Source organism: Chelonoidis abingdonii, chromosome 1, assembly GCF_003597395.2.
Source record: "Chelonoidis abingdonii isolate Lonesome George chromosome 1, CheloAbing_2.0, whole genome shotgun sequence".
In the NCBI taxonomy this organism is placed as follows: Eukaryota; Metazoa; Chordata; order Testudines; family Testudinidae; genus Chelonoidis; species Chelonoidis abingdonii.
Genome location: NC_133769.1, coordinates 252,767,948 through 252,784,548, shown reverse-complemented (window position 1 = coordinate 252,784,548; position 16,601 = coordinate 252,767,948). Strand labels below are relative to the sequence as shown.

The 16,601-nt window shown below is 41.3% G+C and overlaps 1 protein-coding gene across 4 annotated transcripts in view; it reads right to left on the bottom strand.

The window, feature by feature from the left end:
* Positions 1 to 16,601, bottom strand: part of MAP4K4 (mitogen-activated protein kinase kinase kinase kinase 4) — a 274,266-nt gene that overhangs the window by 99,715 nt on the left and 157,950 nt on the right. For all 4 annotated transcript variants that reach the window (XM_032793935.2, XM_032793938.2, XM_032793939.2 and 1 more), the window contains exon 4: positions 1,769 to 1,894. In XM_032793935.2, the coding sequence (XP_032649826.1) occupies positions 1,769 to 1,894 (126 nt within the window). The remainder of the gene's footprint in view (positions 1 to 1,768; positions 1,895 to 16,601) is intronic.

Sequence of the window (16,601 nt, the reverse complement as noted above, 5' to 3'; positions counted from 1 at the left end):
CATAAATAAAGGACAGAAATAAAGGTTATGATGATCTAGGAAAGGGTCAAATATGGGCATGCTTATCAAGGATCACATAAAGGATGGGTATAAAAGATCTGATTTTGTTCTCTAAATTTTGGGTGCACCAGGTTCCTGAAATAGTAGCAACTGGTTCATGACCCGCTTTCTTTTGACATACTCCACTGACTGAATTCTTCCGGCTTTGTTTTACATAATGTTCAAGGATATGTGAGTTTGCTATCAATCCTAAAACCTATTTCTCTGTATGTGTTATGCTGTTTGGTTATAGTAATAAGCTGACTTATTTGGATTTTAAGTAAAGCTTATTTTTACATTTATCATCTCTGTTGTTGGTCACATCAATCCAGGAACGAACAACAAACTTCTGTGTAGCTGAAGAATTAACAATCCTAGTATGCACACTAGCAATAATTGATCAGGCTACAGGACCTACACTTTACTTCATCTTTCTCTTGTTCCTAATGTATTTAAAGAACCTTTTAGGTCTCTTGCTAGGTGTAATTCATTTTTCTTCTTCTTCTTCATCTTCAAGCCCTTCTGATTTTCTCCCTACATGCTAGTTATATCCTTTTGTACTTCTTAGCTATTTGTCCATGTTTCCATTTTTTTTTTTTTTTTTATAGGATTCCTTTTTGACTTTCAGGTCATTAAAGAACTGCTGATGGAGCCATATTGGCCTTACTATTCTTCTCATTTTTCCTTTGCAACTGGATAGTTTGCAGTTGTGCCTTTAATATTGTCTCCTTGACAAACTGGCAGTTATCCTGAACTTCTTTAGCCATTTGCTTCCCATAGATCTTTACCTATCAGTTCTGTGAGTCTGCTGAAGTCTGCTGTCCTTATTCTCCTGCTCTCAGTCCTTCCTTTCCTTAGAATAATGAAACCTACTATTCCATAATCACTTTCACCCAAATTGCCTTCCACCTTCATATTCATTACCCGTTCCTCCCTGTTGACCAGAATCAAGTCAAAAACGGCTGTCCCCCTGGTTATTTCCTACCCTTTCTGAATCAAAAGGTTGTCCCCTATACATTTCAAGAACCTACTGGAAATTTTGTGTTTTGCCATACTACTTTTCCAACAGTTGTCTGGATAGTTTAAAGTCCCCATTACTACCAGGTCTTATGTTTTAAATATTTCTGTTGTTTGTTCTAAGAATGCCTCATTCACCTCCTCTTCCTGATTTGGTGGTCTAAGTAGATACCTACCAGGACATCACCCCTATTTATTTTTTACCCCTTTATCTTTACCAAGATACTTTCAACTGGTCTGCTTCTCACCTCCTTCTGGACCTCAGCACAAGCGTATATATTCTTCATGTTCAGTGCAACACTTCCCCTTTTTATCCTGCCCGTCCTTGCTGAACAAGCCATATCCTTCTACACCAATTATCCAGTCATGACACTTATTCCATTAAGTCTCTGATACACCAAATAAGTCAGAATTTAGCTTACATTCTAATACTTTCAGGTCTTCCTGTATATTCTGCATACTCATTGTGTACAAACATCTAAGATTTTCGTGGTGAATTAAACATTACATAGCGAATTAAACATTAATAGCAAATTTTAGCTTGATTTTCTTGTTAAGGCTGGACAATCAGCCTGGGTGATTTATAATAAAACAACCTTCATAAAACATCACATTTCATTAATGTTGTTTTTCCAATATGATCTTTCTGTTGTTCTCAAATGATAACCAAAGGAGAAAAGCCTATAAGCATGCTGGGGAAACATCAGCTTACCCACAATTGGTCATCATGTCCTGGGGGACTTTTCTTAATGAAAGCACCATAATAAGTTGCAATATTTCTATGATGCGAATATTTCTTTAGCATATTTATCTCCAGTTTGATTTCTTCTTCTTCATCCTTTGGAACAAAACAAAAAGCACATATTTTATATGACAAATACATTATTTATCTCCTCTCTCACATGCATGGATAGATAGAAGGGAAATTTCCATTTATATCAGCAGCATGATCAGCAAACATAATCTGGCTTCATGTCACAGAACTTCAGTGCTTATAGGGAAAATTATCTGAAACAAACATTTATTCTCCAGAATTTCAGTAATGCTGAAAAGAAATAAATGACTGAAAAGATATACACGTAACTGATTTCAATTCCATGAAAGATTCCTATAAGTAGTGTTTTGAAACAACACTGTTTTGGAAAGATCAGAAGGGTTCACTTAATAAAAGTAATAGTAACTAGGACAGTACCTCTCTTCAAAGTTATTATAAGCAAACAATTTTAAAAAAAATAGCTGACAAGCCTTCCAATGTGACCCGCAGAAGGCAATTCAAAACTAGAATGGATAAAAAAAAAACCACCCTGAATTGAGAGGGTTGGGGGGGATTTTCCCCTTCTTGAAACATTTTTAAAGTTGAAAAAAAAAATTGACTAGTTATAATTAAATCCCACTGAGCAGGTTTTCACAGCTGAAGTGTGCTTTCAGGAGTGGGTTGGATGGGAGCCCATCTTTCGCGAAGAACAGCAGACAAAGTGGGTCTGCATCAGGAAGACAACTTGGGAACTGAGGAAGTTGTCTCACTTATGTGAATGAGTCATTTGCACTGCCTATTAGAGTTCGCTCCTGCTCCATATGGCCGTAGAGGAAGAGCAAGTGCATCAGGAAGAGCATGGCTGGGAATCCAGCATGTAAACAGGATACTGTACACAAAGACAGAGGAAGGGTTTCACTCCCTTGGTCAAGCATTCCTGCAAAGGTGAAGAAAGGCATCTCGTTTTCTCCAGACTCACACTGAGCAGAATAAGAGGTTTTCTGCAACAGATAACAGTACACTCAGCAAATCATTGATTTTTTGATTCAGTAGCTGAACCAAAAAAAAAAAAATTGTTTTGTTTGAAACCAAAACTAAATGTTTTTTATTTTTTGCAAAGCAAAAACACTGAAAACATTTAGTTTGGGTGAATTAATATTTTGAATATTGTTTCAAAGCGACTTTAAAAAATCTGATTTGAAATCAGGTGTCAAACTGGCTCATTTTGACATTTCCAAAATTTGTTTTCAAGGTTTTTCTCGCACAAAACATATTCAAACTGAATTCAACCCAAATTTACAAATAGTTTGGAACTCCAACAATGCATTTCCAGGCAAAATGCCACACAAATGTAATCCAGCTCTACACATAATGTCTTAGAGGCAGCTAAAACCTGGGGACTGGAAGGGATTAAAGTACAGGTAGGGTGCATGATGAGGGAGGAGTAGAGTGGCTTTGGGGGTGAGAAGCAGAACATATGCAGGGGTGAAAGTAACTTACCGGTATGCAGGGCAGCCAGGGTCCTGAGCCGGGGTGGTGGGGTGAACCGGAAGGGGCGGGGATGGGGCTCCAGCAGCAATTTGAAGGACCTGGGGCTCCGGATGCTGGTGCAGCAGCAGCGCCCAGGGGCTCCAGGCCCTTTAAATCACTGCCAGAGCCCCATGGTAGCAGTAGCGGCAGCCAGGAGCCCCAGGGCTCTGGCGGCAATTTAAAGCGCCAGGGTCTCCACCTGCTGCCAGGAACCCTATGCCCTTTTAAAAATTGCCAGGCCCAGGCGAAGCTGCCCCTTTTGGCCCCCATCATCAGAGGCCCAGCTGGTATGGTTGGCTGTGTACCAGCTCTTACTGGTACACTGTACTGGACCATACCAGCTTACTTTCACCTCTAAACACATGGCTGGAGGCAGTATGGCTGTCTATGGAGGGAATGTTAAGAAGGAACAGGGGCTCAAAACCTACTAGTGAGGAGAAACACCAGGTATGCTCCTGTCCTAACCAACAATAACCCTGGAGTCCCTTTAATAGACCAGAGGTGGCCAAACTGCAGCTCTCGAGCCACATGCAGCTCTTTTACAGTTAAAGTGCAGCCTGCAGAGTCTCTCCACTGCCCCCTCCATTTTCTGCCCAGATTGGGGGGGGAGGAGGGAATGTACAGGGAAAGAGACACATGTAGCCTCAGTTCAACCGGACAGCAAGCTAATCAACAGCCCAGCAAAACTGTTGATTCTTCCATAGTATCAGCAACTGATATGAGGAAATTCTAAACAGTAAACTTCTTTGCAATCTGTAAAATGCCTAATAGTAAAGAATACTATTCACAACATGTGCAGGTGTCAGGTAACAGAACACTGGCTAAATATTAACCATATTGCTTTAACTTTTTTCTTAGCATAAAAGAAACATCCACTATTCTAAACAAAAAGTAATTACTTTACACAAACGTTGTCCTCCATATTAGTCTATTTTAATTATTAATCTGGGAGAACCCCAAATGCACTACAATTAACCTGTTTTTATCTTTTCATTAAGTTTTCTTTTTAAAAGATGTTTTGCAAATGCTGGGTATGTTTAGAACATTGTATAAAATATCAAAATGATGTGGTGAATCAGAGTCCTTTATAAACATTGTTCCTGAAAAAGAACAATCATTTCATCATTTCTAACTATGAGACGCGGTGTTTGAAGTAACTGGACTTATCTGCTATTTGGAGTGACTTCTGATGCATCAAAGTTCTTTTGTCAAATCCACAAAAACACAACAAACCTTGAACCATAATGGACAGGCTATGCCGAAGGCTGGTCACACGTATTTATGATCCTAGGCAAAAAGACATTGCTTACAAAGGATACATTTCTCAAAAATAGTATTTAAAAATACTCCTAAGTAGTGCAGGTCTCAGTCCTGCTCACAATGACTTTAACAGGAACAGGACTGGACCCACAGAGCTATAGTTGGGGTTTCTGTTCAATCTAGTAGCTTTTAGGAATAATTCTAGTGAATTTTAGAATGCCAAAGGAAGGTTGATAGAACTGGTTAAATCTAGCAATACACTGTCAGTTATGCCATTACCATGCGGTTGTGTCAATGCACCTCAGTCCCTAACCAGCAGCAGCCCTGCCTTTCCACGTCTGGGCCTCTTTCTTAATAACCACCACCAAACAATACGACAAACTGTTAGACTAGTTTCTGAGGGAAATTTGTCCATATCCCAAAAGAAAGACCATACCATATGGTTTCCATCAAATTTGAGCTCTGGATTACAGAGGTGAACGACTCTGGTGCTCTTAGCGTCACCAAATCTTCGAAGAGGACTCAATTTTTCCCCCCAACTAAATCAATAACCTAGTATGCCATTAAATTATTTCTTTTTTGGTGAGTTCACTGTTGGAACTGATTCTTTATACTCAGACTGGTCCCCCTAACCACTATATACTATAGGCAGTTCAACCTAGCAATTTAGGAATTTGTGACCTTGGTCTTCAAAGCTGACAACCAAGTTACTCTAATCTTCCATTATATTTCATAATTCTTTGTCTATTATATTAATATTGATTTATGTTAACTAATTACACACACAGGGAAAAAAAGAAGCAATGACAATGAAAGATAACAAAAAGCACAGAGTCACTAATTTATGGTAAAGTAGTTCAGCAAGCACAAGTCTGAAAGATATTGACTTGCCTAGCAATATCACACGGTTTTTTTAAAATATGACAAAGGCCTTCCAAAATCTGTCCAGAAATAATCAGACCAATTCTACCTACTAACAAACCTATATTTTCCTCCATCGGCCTGAAGGTATAAACAATTAAAACGGGGTATCATATTGAGGAATATTACTCCTGGGGGAATTCTGTGCCACTATACATGTACAGAATTTATGTCCCCCACAGATTTCTTTGCTTCCTTGCAGAAAAATGATTTTCTGACAGGGAAGAAAGGGGAAACCACAAGAGATGTCATGCCCCCCTCAACAGCAGTATGTTTCGGGTGCCCAGGGCAGCCAGCAGAGAGGTAAATCACTGTGGGGCAGGAAGCAGGATTGAGGAAGACGCAGCTCCCTACCCTGCACCAGGCTCAGCTATTAGTCTTGGCTGGGCTCGGGAGAACAGGACTTCCTCTTCCCTTGTGCACGGCATCTGGGGTTGGATCAGACCCACCCTCTGATTTCTCCCCAACTGCAGAAAGCTCCGCAAACTCCCTCCGTTTCTCCCCACACACATCCCTTCCTGTATCCATTGTTCCCAGCTGCAGGGGGAGCAGATCCCTGTACAGGGATCTGCTCCCCCATCCACTTAACTCCCATGCATCCAGACCCCCTCATACCCAGACTCTCCCGCCGATCCTCAACCCCCCACACTCAGAACCCCACTCCCCTCGCACCTAGACCACCCTGAGGAGCCACTCACACCTCCACCCCACCCCACCAAACCTCAATCAGCTCCACCCGGATCCCCACCCCACAGAGCCCCACTCCCCAGCGTCTGGACCCCCTCCCAAGCCCTCCACACCCAGCCCCACCGCTGAGCTCTACTCCCCCACACACATCCAGACCTCCTCCCCACAGCTGAGCCCCAACCACCTTCACCTGGACCCCCCCGCAAAGTTCCATTACCGTTGGATCCAGAACCCCCAAACAAGCCCCTGTGCATCCAGATCCCCCCTGCACTTGGTTCCCCCACTGAGCCGCCCATACCCAGATTGCCCCACACAGAAACCTCTCAACCCACACCTGGATCCCCTCCACACTTGGATCCTGCCTTCCTGAGCCTGTCTGCCCACAGCTGGTGCACCTGGTACAGAGGGGCAGGGCCCTGGGGGTGTTTCTGCTGCAGGCCCAGTCTATGCGCTGTCTCAGAGTTGGGTGCAGTCTCACCACTGAGTCCATGTCCTGGACGGGGGGAGGGGCCTGCAGGGTGATCTCCCATCTCTGTGCAGCCAGTGGCCTGTGCTCCCCACTGCCATGCTGGAGCCTCCACATTTACTGGACAATAAAATTTGCAGAATTTTACAACATTGTGCGCAATTTTATAATTTTCTGGAGCAGAATGCCATCAGTAGAAGAATATCATTAAAAACAATCAAGTACCGTTTGAGGCAAAAAATACATAACCATTTAACTATATTTGCTCACTTGAATCTTAATTCTGAGCATTACAATTTTTTTAACCCAAGGATTAATGTGTCAGCCTTTAGGTTTAAATCATTCTTTGGCTGCAAGTACAGTAAAACCTGTCCTTAGAGACCACCCGTAAAGAGAGACCACTGTCACAGCACCTACTTGCAGAGGCCACGGAACACCTCCGCTCTCTGGTGTGCAAACCTTTGAAGAGAGACCACCTCTTGCAAGAGACCACTTTTGCTAACTTCCATGAGTGGTCGCTCTTAGCAGGTTTTACTGTAGTACGTACTTAGACCCAATACTGCAAGCAGTTACGATGCGCCAGCATTTGCTAGATTGGGGCCTTAGACTGTAAACTCTACAAGGCAGGGACTGCATATGTTTGAACTATGCGCAGAAGAAAAATGAGACTAAGGTTTCTAGACGCTATGGCAATACAAATAGTAAGAAAATGTGGTGGTCTTGTTAGCAGAGCTGGTTGTTAATTTTCTGACCAAATTTTTCATCAGAAAATCCCGATTTGTCACAAGTGAAATTGTCCACGGGAAAGGATCATTTTTGACCAATCTCCCAATTACAAAACTTTTTGAAAAAAAGTTTAGAGGCTGTCAAAACATTCCATTTGGACATTTTTTTAAATGAAAAGTTCCATTTTCCAGTTCAAAGTGACTTTTCATTTTGAAATTTTAGTTTATTTATATTAAACAGGGTTAAAAATAAGAAAATGCCAAAATCTAAATTAAATGTTTTGATTGACCCAATCCAAAAATATTTTTTTGGTTTAATCAATTCGTGAAATTTTTTTGAGATTGACTATTTGTCACTATTTCAACGGGAAAAATATTGGAAGTCTCGAAAGCTCTCACAGGACAGGAAAACTATTTCCCACCCAGCACTACTTGTTAATGTATGCTTCACTGAAAGGATATTTTGTAACATGACTGGCAACATCTGCCCAGAAAAGACCTGGGGTTAGAACAGAAAGGTTGTTGTATGTTAGGATTAGGTACTTTGAAAGCTGGCACTCCAGCCTACACTATTTTCCTTGCACAGTTACTACTATTCTGTCAGTTTCCAGAGACCACTGGTCACAAAGACAAAGAGTAAGTTTAAAATGATTGCGGAGAGAAAGTATCCCTCTCAGGAAGAAATACAAGGCTACATCATATTCCTTGGAAGGCAGAGGCAGCTGGTAAGCCCCACTTAGTGATTTTATGCAGCTGGCACCAATTACCACTGTAGGCCATTATCAGTGATACAAACTCCCATAGAATCATTCTTTGTCTCTGCCTGCAATACCACTGCTCTAAGTGTTTTCACTTATACATTCACCAGCTGTTTGTGAAAGAATGTCTGATTACTAGTAATTTCTGCAGTAAGCTATATTTTTGTTAAGAGCTGGATGATTAAATCAAGTGGATTCCTCTCCAGTTTTCATTATTTAACTACAGATATTACTTTAATATTTTAAGGCCATTTAGTACCTCTAGGAATTTCTAAATACAGTCATTTTAACAAAGGACCTTGCCTGCAAATTGACTAGTCGTTACAACAGTAGTTATGCTGAGATCCAACACAATACAGTAATACCATTTCTCAAGATTTGAACTCATATACATCACAAATAAACAGAATTCAGACTGTTATCTGTAATAGTGCCATCTGGCGGCCACCGTATACCTTGCACTTGGAAATTACAAAAGTTTTTGTTCCCTTCCCAACAGATACTCTGTGTGTTAAATGCATTATTTACACATCCAATAGATATGTAACAATACTTCTCACTAGACATAGAGCAATGTGATAATTAGCAAATGTAATTATTTAAATTAGCTATTTTTAAGGGATGGCATATCTGAACACAATATGACTAAAATAAAACCCACCAAATGCAAGTAGCTAGAACAGGTCAACGTAAAGAACTACTGTACTCCACTGGATAGCTAAACTCTGCAGGTTCAAAGATCTTTTCTAGAAGTATTTTTAGAATTAATACCAAAATTTCTGCTTAACTTTTTTATATATATATTAGTGAAGAAACCACCAGGTGCAATAAGCATTTAGTGGACACTGTCTTCCAAAAACATTTATTACAGTATGTGACTTCCTGCACATCTTGCTAAGGCCCAGCATTGTGCAGCTGACCTAGAAGGCGGAGCTGCACAGCAGTTACAGTTGCCTCAAAAAACACCCATTGAGCTGTCCTATGTTTTGATTCTATACCTCTAAGATAGGGAAAAAACAAAAATATTTTTGCATGTTACGGCAATACCTGATCTATGTAGTGAATGATAAACCATATCCATGCAATCTTGCCCACAAACCAAAACTGCTTCAGCATGTATCACTTGATATCATCGTCACAGCAGGAGAATGGCAACGCACTGGCCTAGTGTCCTGAATGCACTGCAGAAAATAAGAATATTCTTGCTACTGCAAAACCCGCACTTTACTGGGACTGGCCAGGATCCCAGGACTGTTCTTCACAACCATAATGCCTGGGCCCCTTTTTGCTTCAAGTTTTTACCAAATGGGTTAAAAATACACAGCTGCACTCAAAACGGGGGTGGCGGGGGGGGCGTTTTCGACCATTGGGACAGTGTTCTCTTTACTGTGTGCTGAGGGTAGAGTTCGAGACAGCCATTGCAGAGCAAATGAGTTGAAAACTCCTGCTTCACATCCATGGCCTCACTGATAGCATTGCAAGTGAAAGGTAACTGCACAAGGGAGCATGACAGATGGTTATGGTTTTAAAAGGATTTTCAGCAATGCCTGAAGCAGCCTGTACAAGCAGCACTGTGTGAACACAGGCTGGAATCGTTTGCATGAAAATAGAAGCCAAAACTACTTCAAGACAATACTCATTTGTTGTCTCCCTAAAAGGACTTCCTCCCCTAATCTCTAGGTCTAGGATATTCCCTTTTATCTCATTCTGCCTCTGGCACCTTTATTACTCACTGCATGACTTGCATTAAGGCCACAGCTGAAAGAAGCTATGTAATATTAGGGGTGCATTGCAACTGACCTTATTAAGACAAAGACACTACAGTATTTGCTGAGAGCAATCAAGAAAGGAACCCTCAGGGCAAACCCCTTCAAAATATTTCGCAGGTCGGTGCTCTGATTCTTGGTCATGCTTACTTAATGTTTTACTTCTCAAATGCATATTTATCTCATCTGTATAATTTCATTGTCCATCTTCATCATATCTGTATTATTTACACATTTGATAACAAACTAGCCTTGTAACTTTCTTGAGCTCCCATAAAATGCGGAGTGTTCAGTACTCTTCTTAACATTACCATTACTTTGCATCACCGTTACTTGTATTAAAAATATTTGCTCTTTTTCTAGAATCATATTTCAGATCTACCCAATTAAAGGAAAATTCTAGCTAAAGGATGTAAAAAATGAGACCGCAACACAAATGAAATAAAGAACTGATTTTCCTATATGGGGGACCACTGACAAAAAGAGATGTGGTTGCCATAAAGAAAGATTTTCTTGTGCGAAAACAAAAAAGTAAGGCAGCATTTCTGGGCTCAGAGGAAGGCCAGCTTTGATGCAGAAGTAAACTGGGAAGACTAAATATGTTAGTGTACATTGTTGTTTCATGTCACACACAAAAATATATTAAAGAAAAGTTCAAGTGGAAAAATGAAGCACTCATGTCAGGAAGTGAAAACGCTGGTGTAACCTTAGCTCTGGCTAGGGTTGCCAACTTTCTAATCACACAAAACCAAACACCTCTTCCCCAAGTCCCCACCCCCTGCTCCCTAGGAGCTGGACCTGCTGCTGGCCGCTTCCAGGGTGCAGCACGGTGCCAGGACAGGTAGGAACTAGCCTGCCTTTGACCTGCAGCACTGCCAATTAGACTTAACAGCCCACTCATCAGTGCTGCCCAGAGCCATCAGGGTCCCTTTTTGATTGGGCATTCCAGTCGAAAACCAGACACCTGGCATCCCTAGCTCTGGCCTTGTGCATACATTATGATATTCTATAACTAAACAAGCACATTAAAAATCATTTCCACAAGACATCCGACTCATTCAGTGTACAGGATACACTCCGCGAACAAGTCATACAGTGCTCAGGGAACAAGGTTAAATAGATATTTTTCTCCTTACTGTTCAAAGTATGGCCCCAGGTATCACATGCTGTATCCATCCAACTCATCCAGTGAATGAAGCAATGGTTTGGCACATTCCTGCCTCATTTACCATCCAGCATCTGCCATGAATGAGGCAGAAACTATGAAAACCAAAAAAAGTATGTGATCGTGCAATCAAAGATGGTATCAGAATGCACACCATCAAAAAGGCAGAGTTAAGGCTGTGTATGGCTATTTTCTGTGCTTTATTTAGTAACCTTATTTTGGGGGAGGTGAGGTTGGAGGGGAAGGGCTGAGAGAGTACGGAATTTTTTAAAGAAAAATTAAATTCCACCATGTGTAATTATTTGTTAGACTGCAATGAAGGGGCTCTGTACTGCAATTCACGGAGCCATGTGAAATGCGAAACCCACTTGAATCCCAGGGTACCGTCACTCATCTTTTGCTTCTCCTTCCCCACTGGCAGCATGACTACTCACTGACTATGCCAACACAGTCCTGTACACATTAGTTTCAGCACAACTGTGAGTGGTAAGGTGTTGACAGCCATGGCACTGATATCGTCCATCTTTAGAAAATGTCATCTTCCCAAAGACAATCCACTAACATGAGCGTTTGCTGTGTTCTTGGTGGGCCACACCTAGGGCTTACAAGCCCATTCAGTCTCCATACCTAATCAACCCATGCTCTCTCTTTGCAGACTTCAGTATCCGTTGGGTGCCAACCATGATGGTGGTGCAATCTTGACACTTAGCCACTAACAAGTGGCTTGAAATACCAACTCTTTTCTCAAAGGCCACCAAATAGTCATTGGAGGACTCACAGAGAGGTTGATTACTACTAACCTGAGCTTGCTTCAAAACCACAGATTGGAGGCAAAATAACTTTGTATCACATTGCTAATCCCTTTGGCCATCCAGCTCCAAAAAGTCTGATCGGACTTTAATTAAGCAAATACTCCTCACTAACATGTCTACACTACTACTTCAGTCAGAAAAACTTTTGTCGTTCAGGGGTGTAAAACAAAAAAAAACAACACACCCCTGACCAACATAAGTTACACCAACGGAAGTGCCGGTGCAGACAGTGCTATGTCAGCAGGAGACGCCTTCCTGCCACCATAGCTACCACTGCTCATTTGCGATGGTTTAATTATGCCAGCAGGAGAGCTCTCTCCTGTCGGGATAAAGCAGCTACATAGGAGACCATACAGCTGCATTGGTGCAGCCGTGCTGCTGTAAGGTCTCCAATGCAGACATAGCCTAAAACATTGCAAAGGCTCTGTATATCCTTTACACGCCTTAAAGTGCAAAGGTACCGCTGACAAATGGGGTGCCGTGTTAGAAAAATGGCTTTAAAAAATAAAAACACATTTAAAACATTTTGTCTCCCATCTGGCAAACCACTTAAAGAGTAACACTTCACTTAACACATACTATGAAGAAACAAATTTAACACACTTTTTTTTTTTTTTTTAAAGAAGTCCTATTGAGGTAAACTGCCAGACAAAACAATGTCTAATACACTGCTAGCAAGTCTCCAAACATCTAGGTAACAGGTTGGTGTCGCTAACAGCCATGTTTAATACTGACTGTGTGTGACCTTCACACACACCCTGGTTTATACCCGAAGAGGGATGTTTCACATATGGAGCCAAGGTGTAACCACCACAGACTCCTTGGCCTAGGTCTAGCTTGAGACCGTAAGTAGCCTTATTCAATATAGGATTTCTTTAATGAAGCAGCCAGGATATGTAAATCTGCACACCTCTCTACAAACATGACTAAGGGACACAGTGAGTAAATACACTTACTAGGAGTCTTAACTTAGAAGTAATCTCAGCACTTTTTTGGATGCTCTGGTCCAATATCACTCCAAATTTTGAGTTTTTGATTAAAAATTCAATTTTCAATAGCCCCTGGAAATGTCTTAAACAGTTCATCAATATTCCCCCTCCCCTCCAAAAAAAAAACAAAAAAAACCCCACCCCAAACCCACTGCAATTACAACCATTTGTTAAAATTTCAATTACATTTTTTATCCTTTTTTGACCACAAGCAGCATTTAGTAAGAACAATTCCTCCCGGATTATGTTGCAATAGCATCTATATGACAAGATCAGGGCTGGGGACACACTGTATAATAAGCACTATACAAACACTTGGGAAGATGCCATCCTTGCCCCCAAGAGGCTACCATCCAAGAAATAGGTTAGTGGCTGTGGTGTTAGAGAGGTTTAGTTTAGAAGTTGACCGCTATGCCTTTTGACTTCCTGTATGCTTTCACACAGGACTGCAGGAAGGGACACTGTGGCTGTGCAGAAGAACCTTGACACTTTTCCTTGGGAGGAGTGTCTCTCATTGAAAAGGGTGAAAATGAGCCTGTAACTGATGTCAGAACAGATCCACCATTGGTGCCCTTTTGTCTTCTTCTGAAGCCTGACTGAAGCCTTCTGTCAAGAGACACCTTCGAGAAAAAAGTTAAAAAGATGAATTAGTCTGTGTGAATGAACTATGTGGCAGAACGGAAGCAACTAGAAAAAAAGACAGGCTGAGAGCAGCTCCGCTGGAGCAAAGATTTCTGCTCAAATTGCTTGTTCTCATAAGAAAAGATCCACGTTCGTAACCCTGAAGGTTACAGAAGCAGGAAGGAACACATCTTCTAGGCTCAGCAGACTGTATTTTATCTTTAGAGTCTGTCTGTACTTGGAAAATTAACCATTTAAAGGGAAAACCATTATAGAATGATTTACAACTGGGAGACAAGATGATTATTATATCAGTCTAGTATAACTATTAGACCTAATCACTCAAGTTATAATTTACCCTCAGATAATCAAGTCACTTGATTCACTGCTAACATTTTCTTCAGCATATACTAGGTGCTGCTGATGCAGATAAGACACACACTATCCCAGTCAGTGACAGTAAGTGTGGCCATCAGACAAACGTATTCAGGGATGGCAGTCCATGTCAAGTTTAACCTTATGTTTGTGCAAACCCATCAGCACGGTGGATGACAAAAACAGTGCTGAAGAGGTTTTTATCCTGTACCAGACTGAGAACAGCTGGTAAGGTAGGTACATGAGTATGTACGCATGTGCCTGCCTGCTAAGTATATAAATTGGTTGTTGAGGTTTTGCTTTCATTCGGTACATCTATACGGGGTTGCTAGAGGTGTATTCAGGCTGTGTACTTTAGTGTACAAGTAAATGTGTTTGGCATTTCTCCATTATGTACAAAATCATTTTCATACAGCTGCCAGCAAAAAAGAACTATATTCTTGGACCACATGTTTTTGGTATCAGTGCTGCCAAGCATGCATGGAAACCTCACAGCTGAGCTGCTCTGGGAGAGTGAATTAACAATGAACAGAGTCACAAAATGCTAGTGTCCATCTATCAGACATAACGTCACAGCCCTGCTAGAGGCATCAGAGCTGATGATAGCCAGCTAATTACTGTACCTGTTTGAGAACAATTACTCTTCCCCTCCTGTGAATTGAAATAAAGGCAGCAAATATTTCTAGAAACATTATACCTCCACGGCTTTTTATAGACTTAGCTGAGCAGTTGACAAGGAGGCTGTGATTAACAGCTAAGCAAATAAGTCTGGAGAACATATAAACAGGCCCTATATCAACACACAAGTTTGTTTTCATCACAGGGTTGTGAACAGGCTTCCATTTATAAAACAACGTGTTCCAGTTGAAATCCAGAATTGGCTGTGGCATTTCACTGCCCCACTAAAAACAACAGAAGTAAAAACCAGAGCTGCCAGGGCAAATTGCTCCTCAATCCACATCCTGATGAACAGAAAAGATGGAGCTAGAGAAAGAAAGGCTTTGTAGTGAAGATGCTGGCCCAGGGCTAAGGAAATCTAGGTTCAATTCCCAGCTCTGCTCACAGTCTCTTCCTGTGAGACCCCAGGCAAGACACTTCATCTCTCTAACTCAGTTCTGTACAATGGGGTCGCAACTTCCTTCCTCTCAGCATTTGTCTACCTTGTCTCTCTAGAGTGTAAGCAATTTGGGATGGGGACGGTCTCTTACGATATGTTTGTACAGCATCTAACGCACTGAGGCCTCTAGGTGATACTGTGATACAAATAAATTATAACTGCTCTTTGCAATGGTGGACTCGGTTTTATAGCCAGTTAGCAGCAAAGTGACATAATAAGAAGGGAAGCGAGGGGGGGATAGGGGGATGAATACTCACATGCAATAGAATTGAAATTAGGTTCACCCAGCCCACCAGTACAGAAGCTCATTGACTCATCTCACTCTGAACAAACCATGAAAATTATCCTATACTGTCCAAAAAAAGAGAAAAGCCTAAGACATAAAACTTGATCCATGTCATGATTCTTGTATATTTGGGTGCTACTTCTGGCAGCAAAAGAGGGGGGAAATGTTGAGTCTACTAGAAACTCTTTTGGTCTTTCCCTTCTTCTCTAAGAAAGATAGTTCAGGCTAAAATGAGTCCCAGCAGCCTGCTGTTATACACCACACCCACAGACACTGTCCTAGCCTGTAAGTGTCAGAACATGATCATTTATAGCTCAGCTGCCTCCTGTTCCCCATCTGACTGAAAACATATGCACATATTTGCACAGTCACTTCCCAAGCAGATTGCTTTATGCTTTCAATGGCAGCATTATTGTTTTTCAAATGAAGTCACAAAATAGATCTCCTTCCCATTTTCTCAGTTAAAAATTATACTCAGCAGCTTGACTGTAAAATAAATGCACATGTAATGTGTTTTACTGAAATCCTCCCAGACGGAAATAATCTGATCTCTCTTGGAAAGAAGAGCATTTCAGTTTCTTAGTCTCCGATGGCTACAGCATCTTCTGTGCCAATCATAGCTCCAGCCCATTTAGCCAAGCCAATCAGCAAACATCTGCAGAATAACAGCAGTTAAATCTAACGTCTGAATATGGCTTCATTTAAGGACTATTCAAATGTTACATGTGCAAAATGGGCAGCCATTCTCTTCTGCATAAACAGTTTCTTTCTCAAGCCATTTACAGAAGTAATACTATCACCCCAGGGTCTCATGGGAAGATGATTCATAAGCAGGAAAAACACTATAACTGCATGCTCAGCCTACTCAACCTAACAACTATTACTATTTATATTAGCCCAATAATATGACAAAGTCACAGACTAGAAAACTTTTAACTGTTTTGAAAAAAACCCGCACAGAGTGGACCCAGTTCACCTCTTCCTCATACCAAATAGCACTAAAATAGCTCCATTGACTTGATGGAGAGAAACTCCATTTACATCAGTGGAACTGAAAGGACAACCAAGCCCAGTGGATCTGAACAGATGGCTAAATTCAGGACTCTATACAGACCTCATGCTTTGGGGAGTGGGATTTATTAAAGGAGAATAAATTTCATGTATTTAAAAATGAGCTATATCACGAAGGGACCGACTGAAGCAGGCATGCCAGTCACACACAGAGGGTGAGAACCTAGAAGTTAGCTTGGAAAGGTTGTCAAGCAGCATGCCAAGCGCAGACATCCCCAGAAGTTTTGTGCAAGTCCCTCATG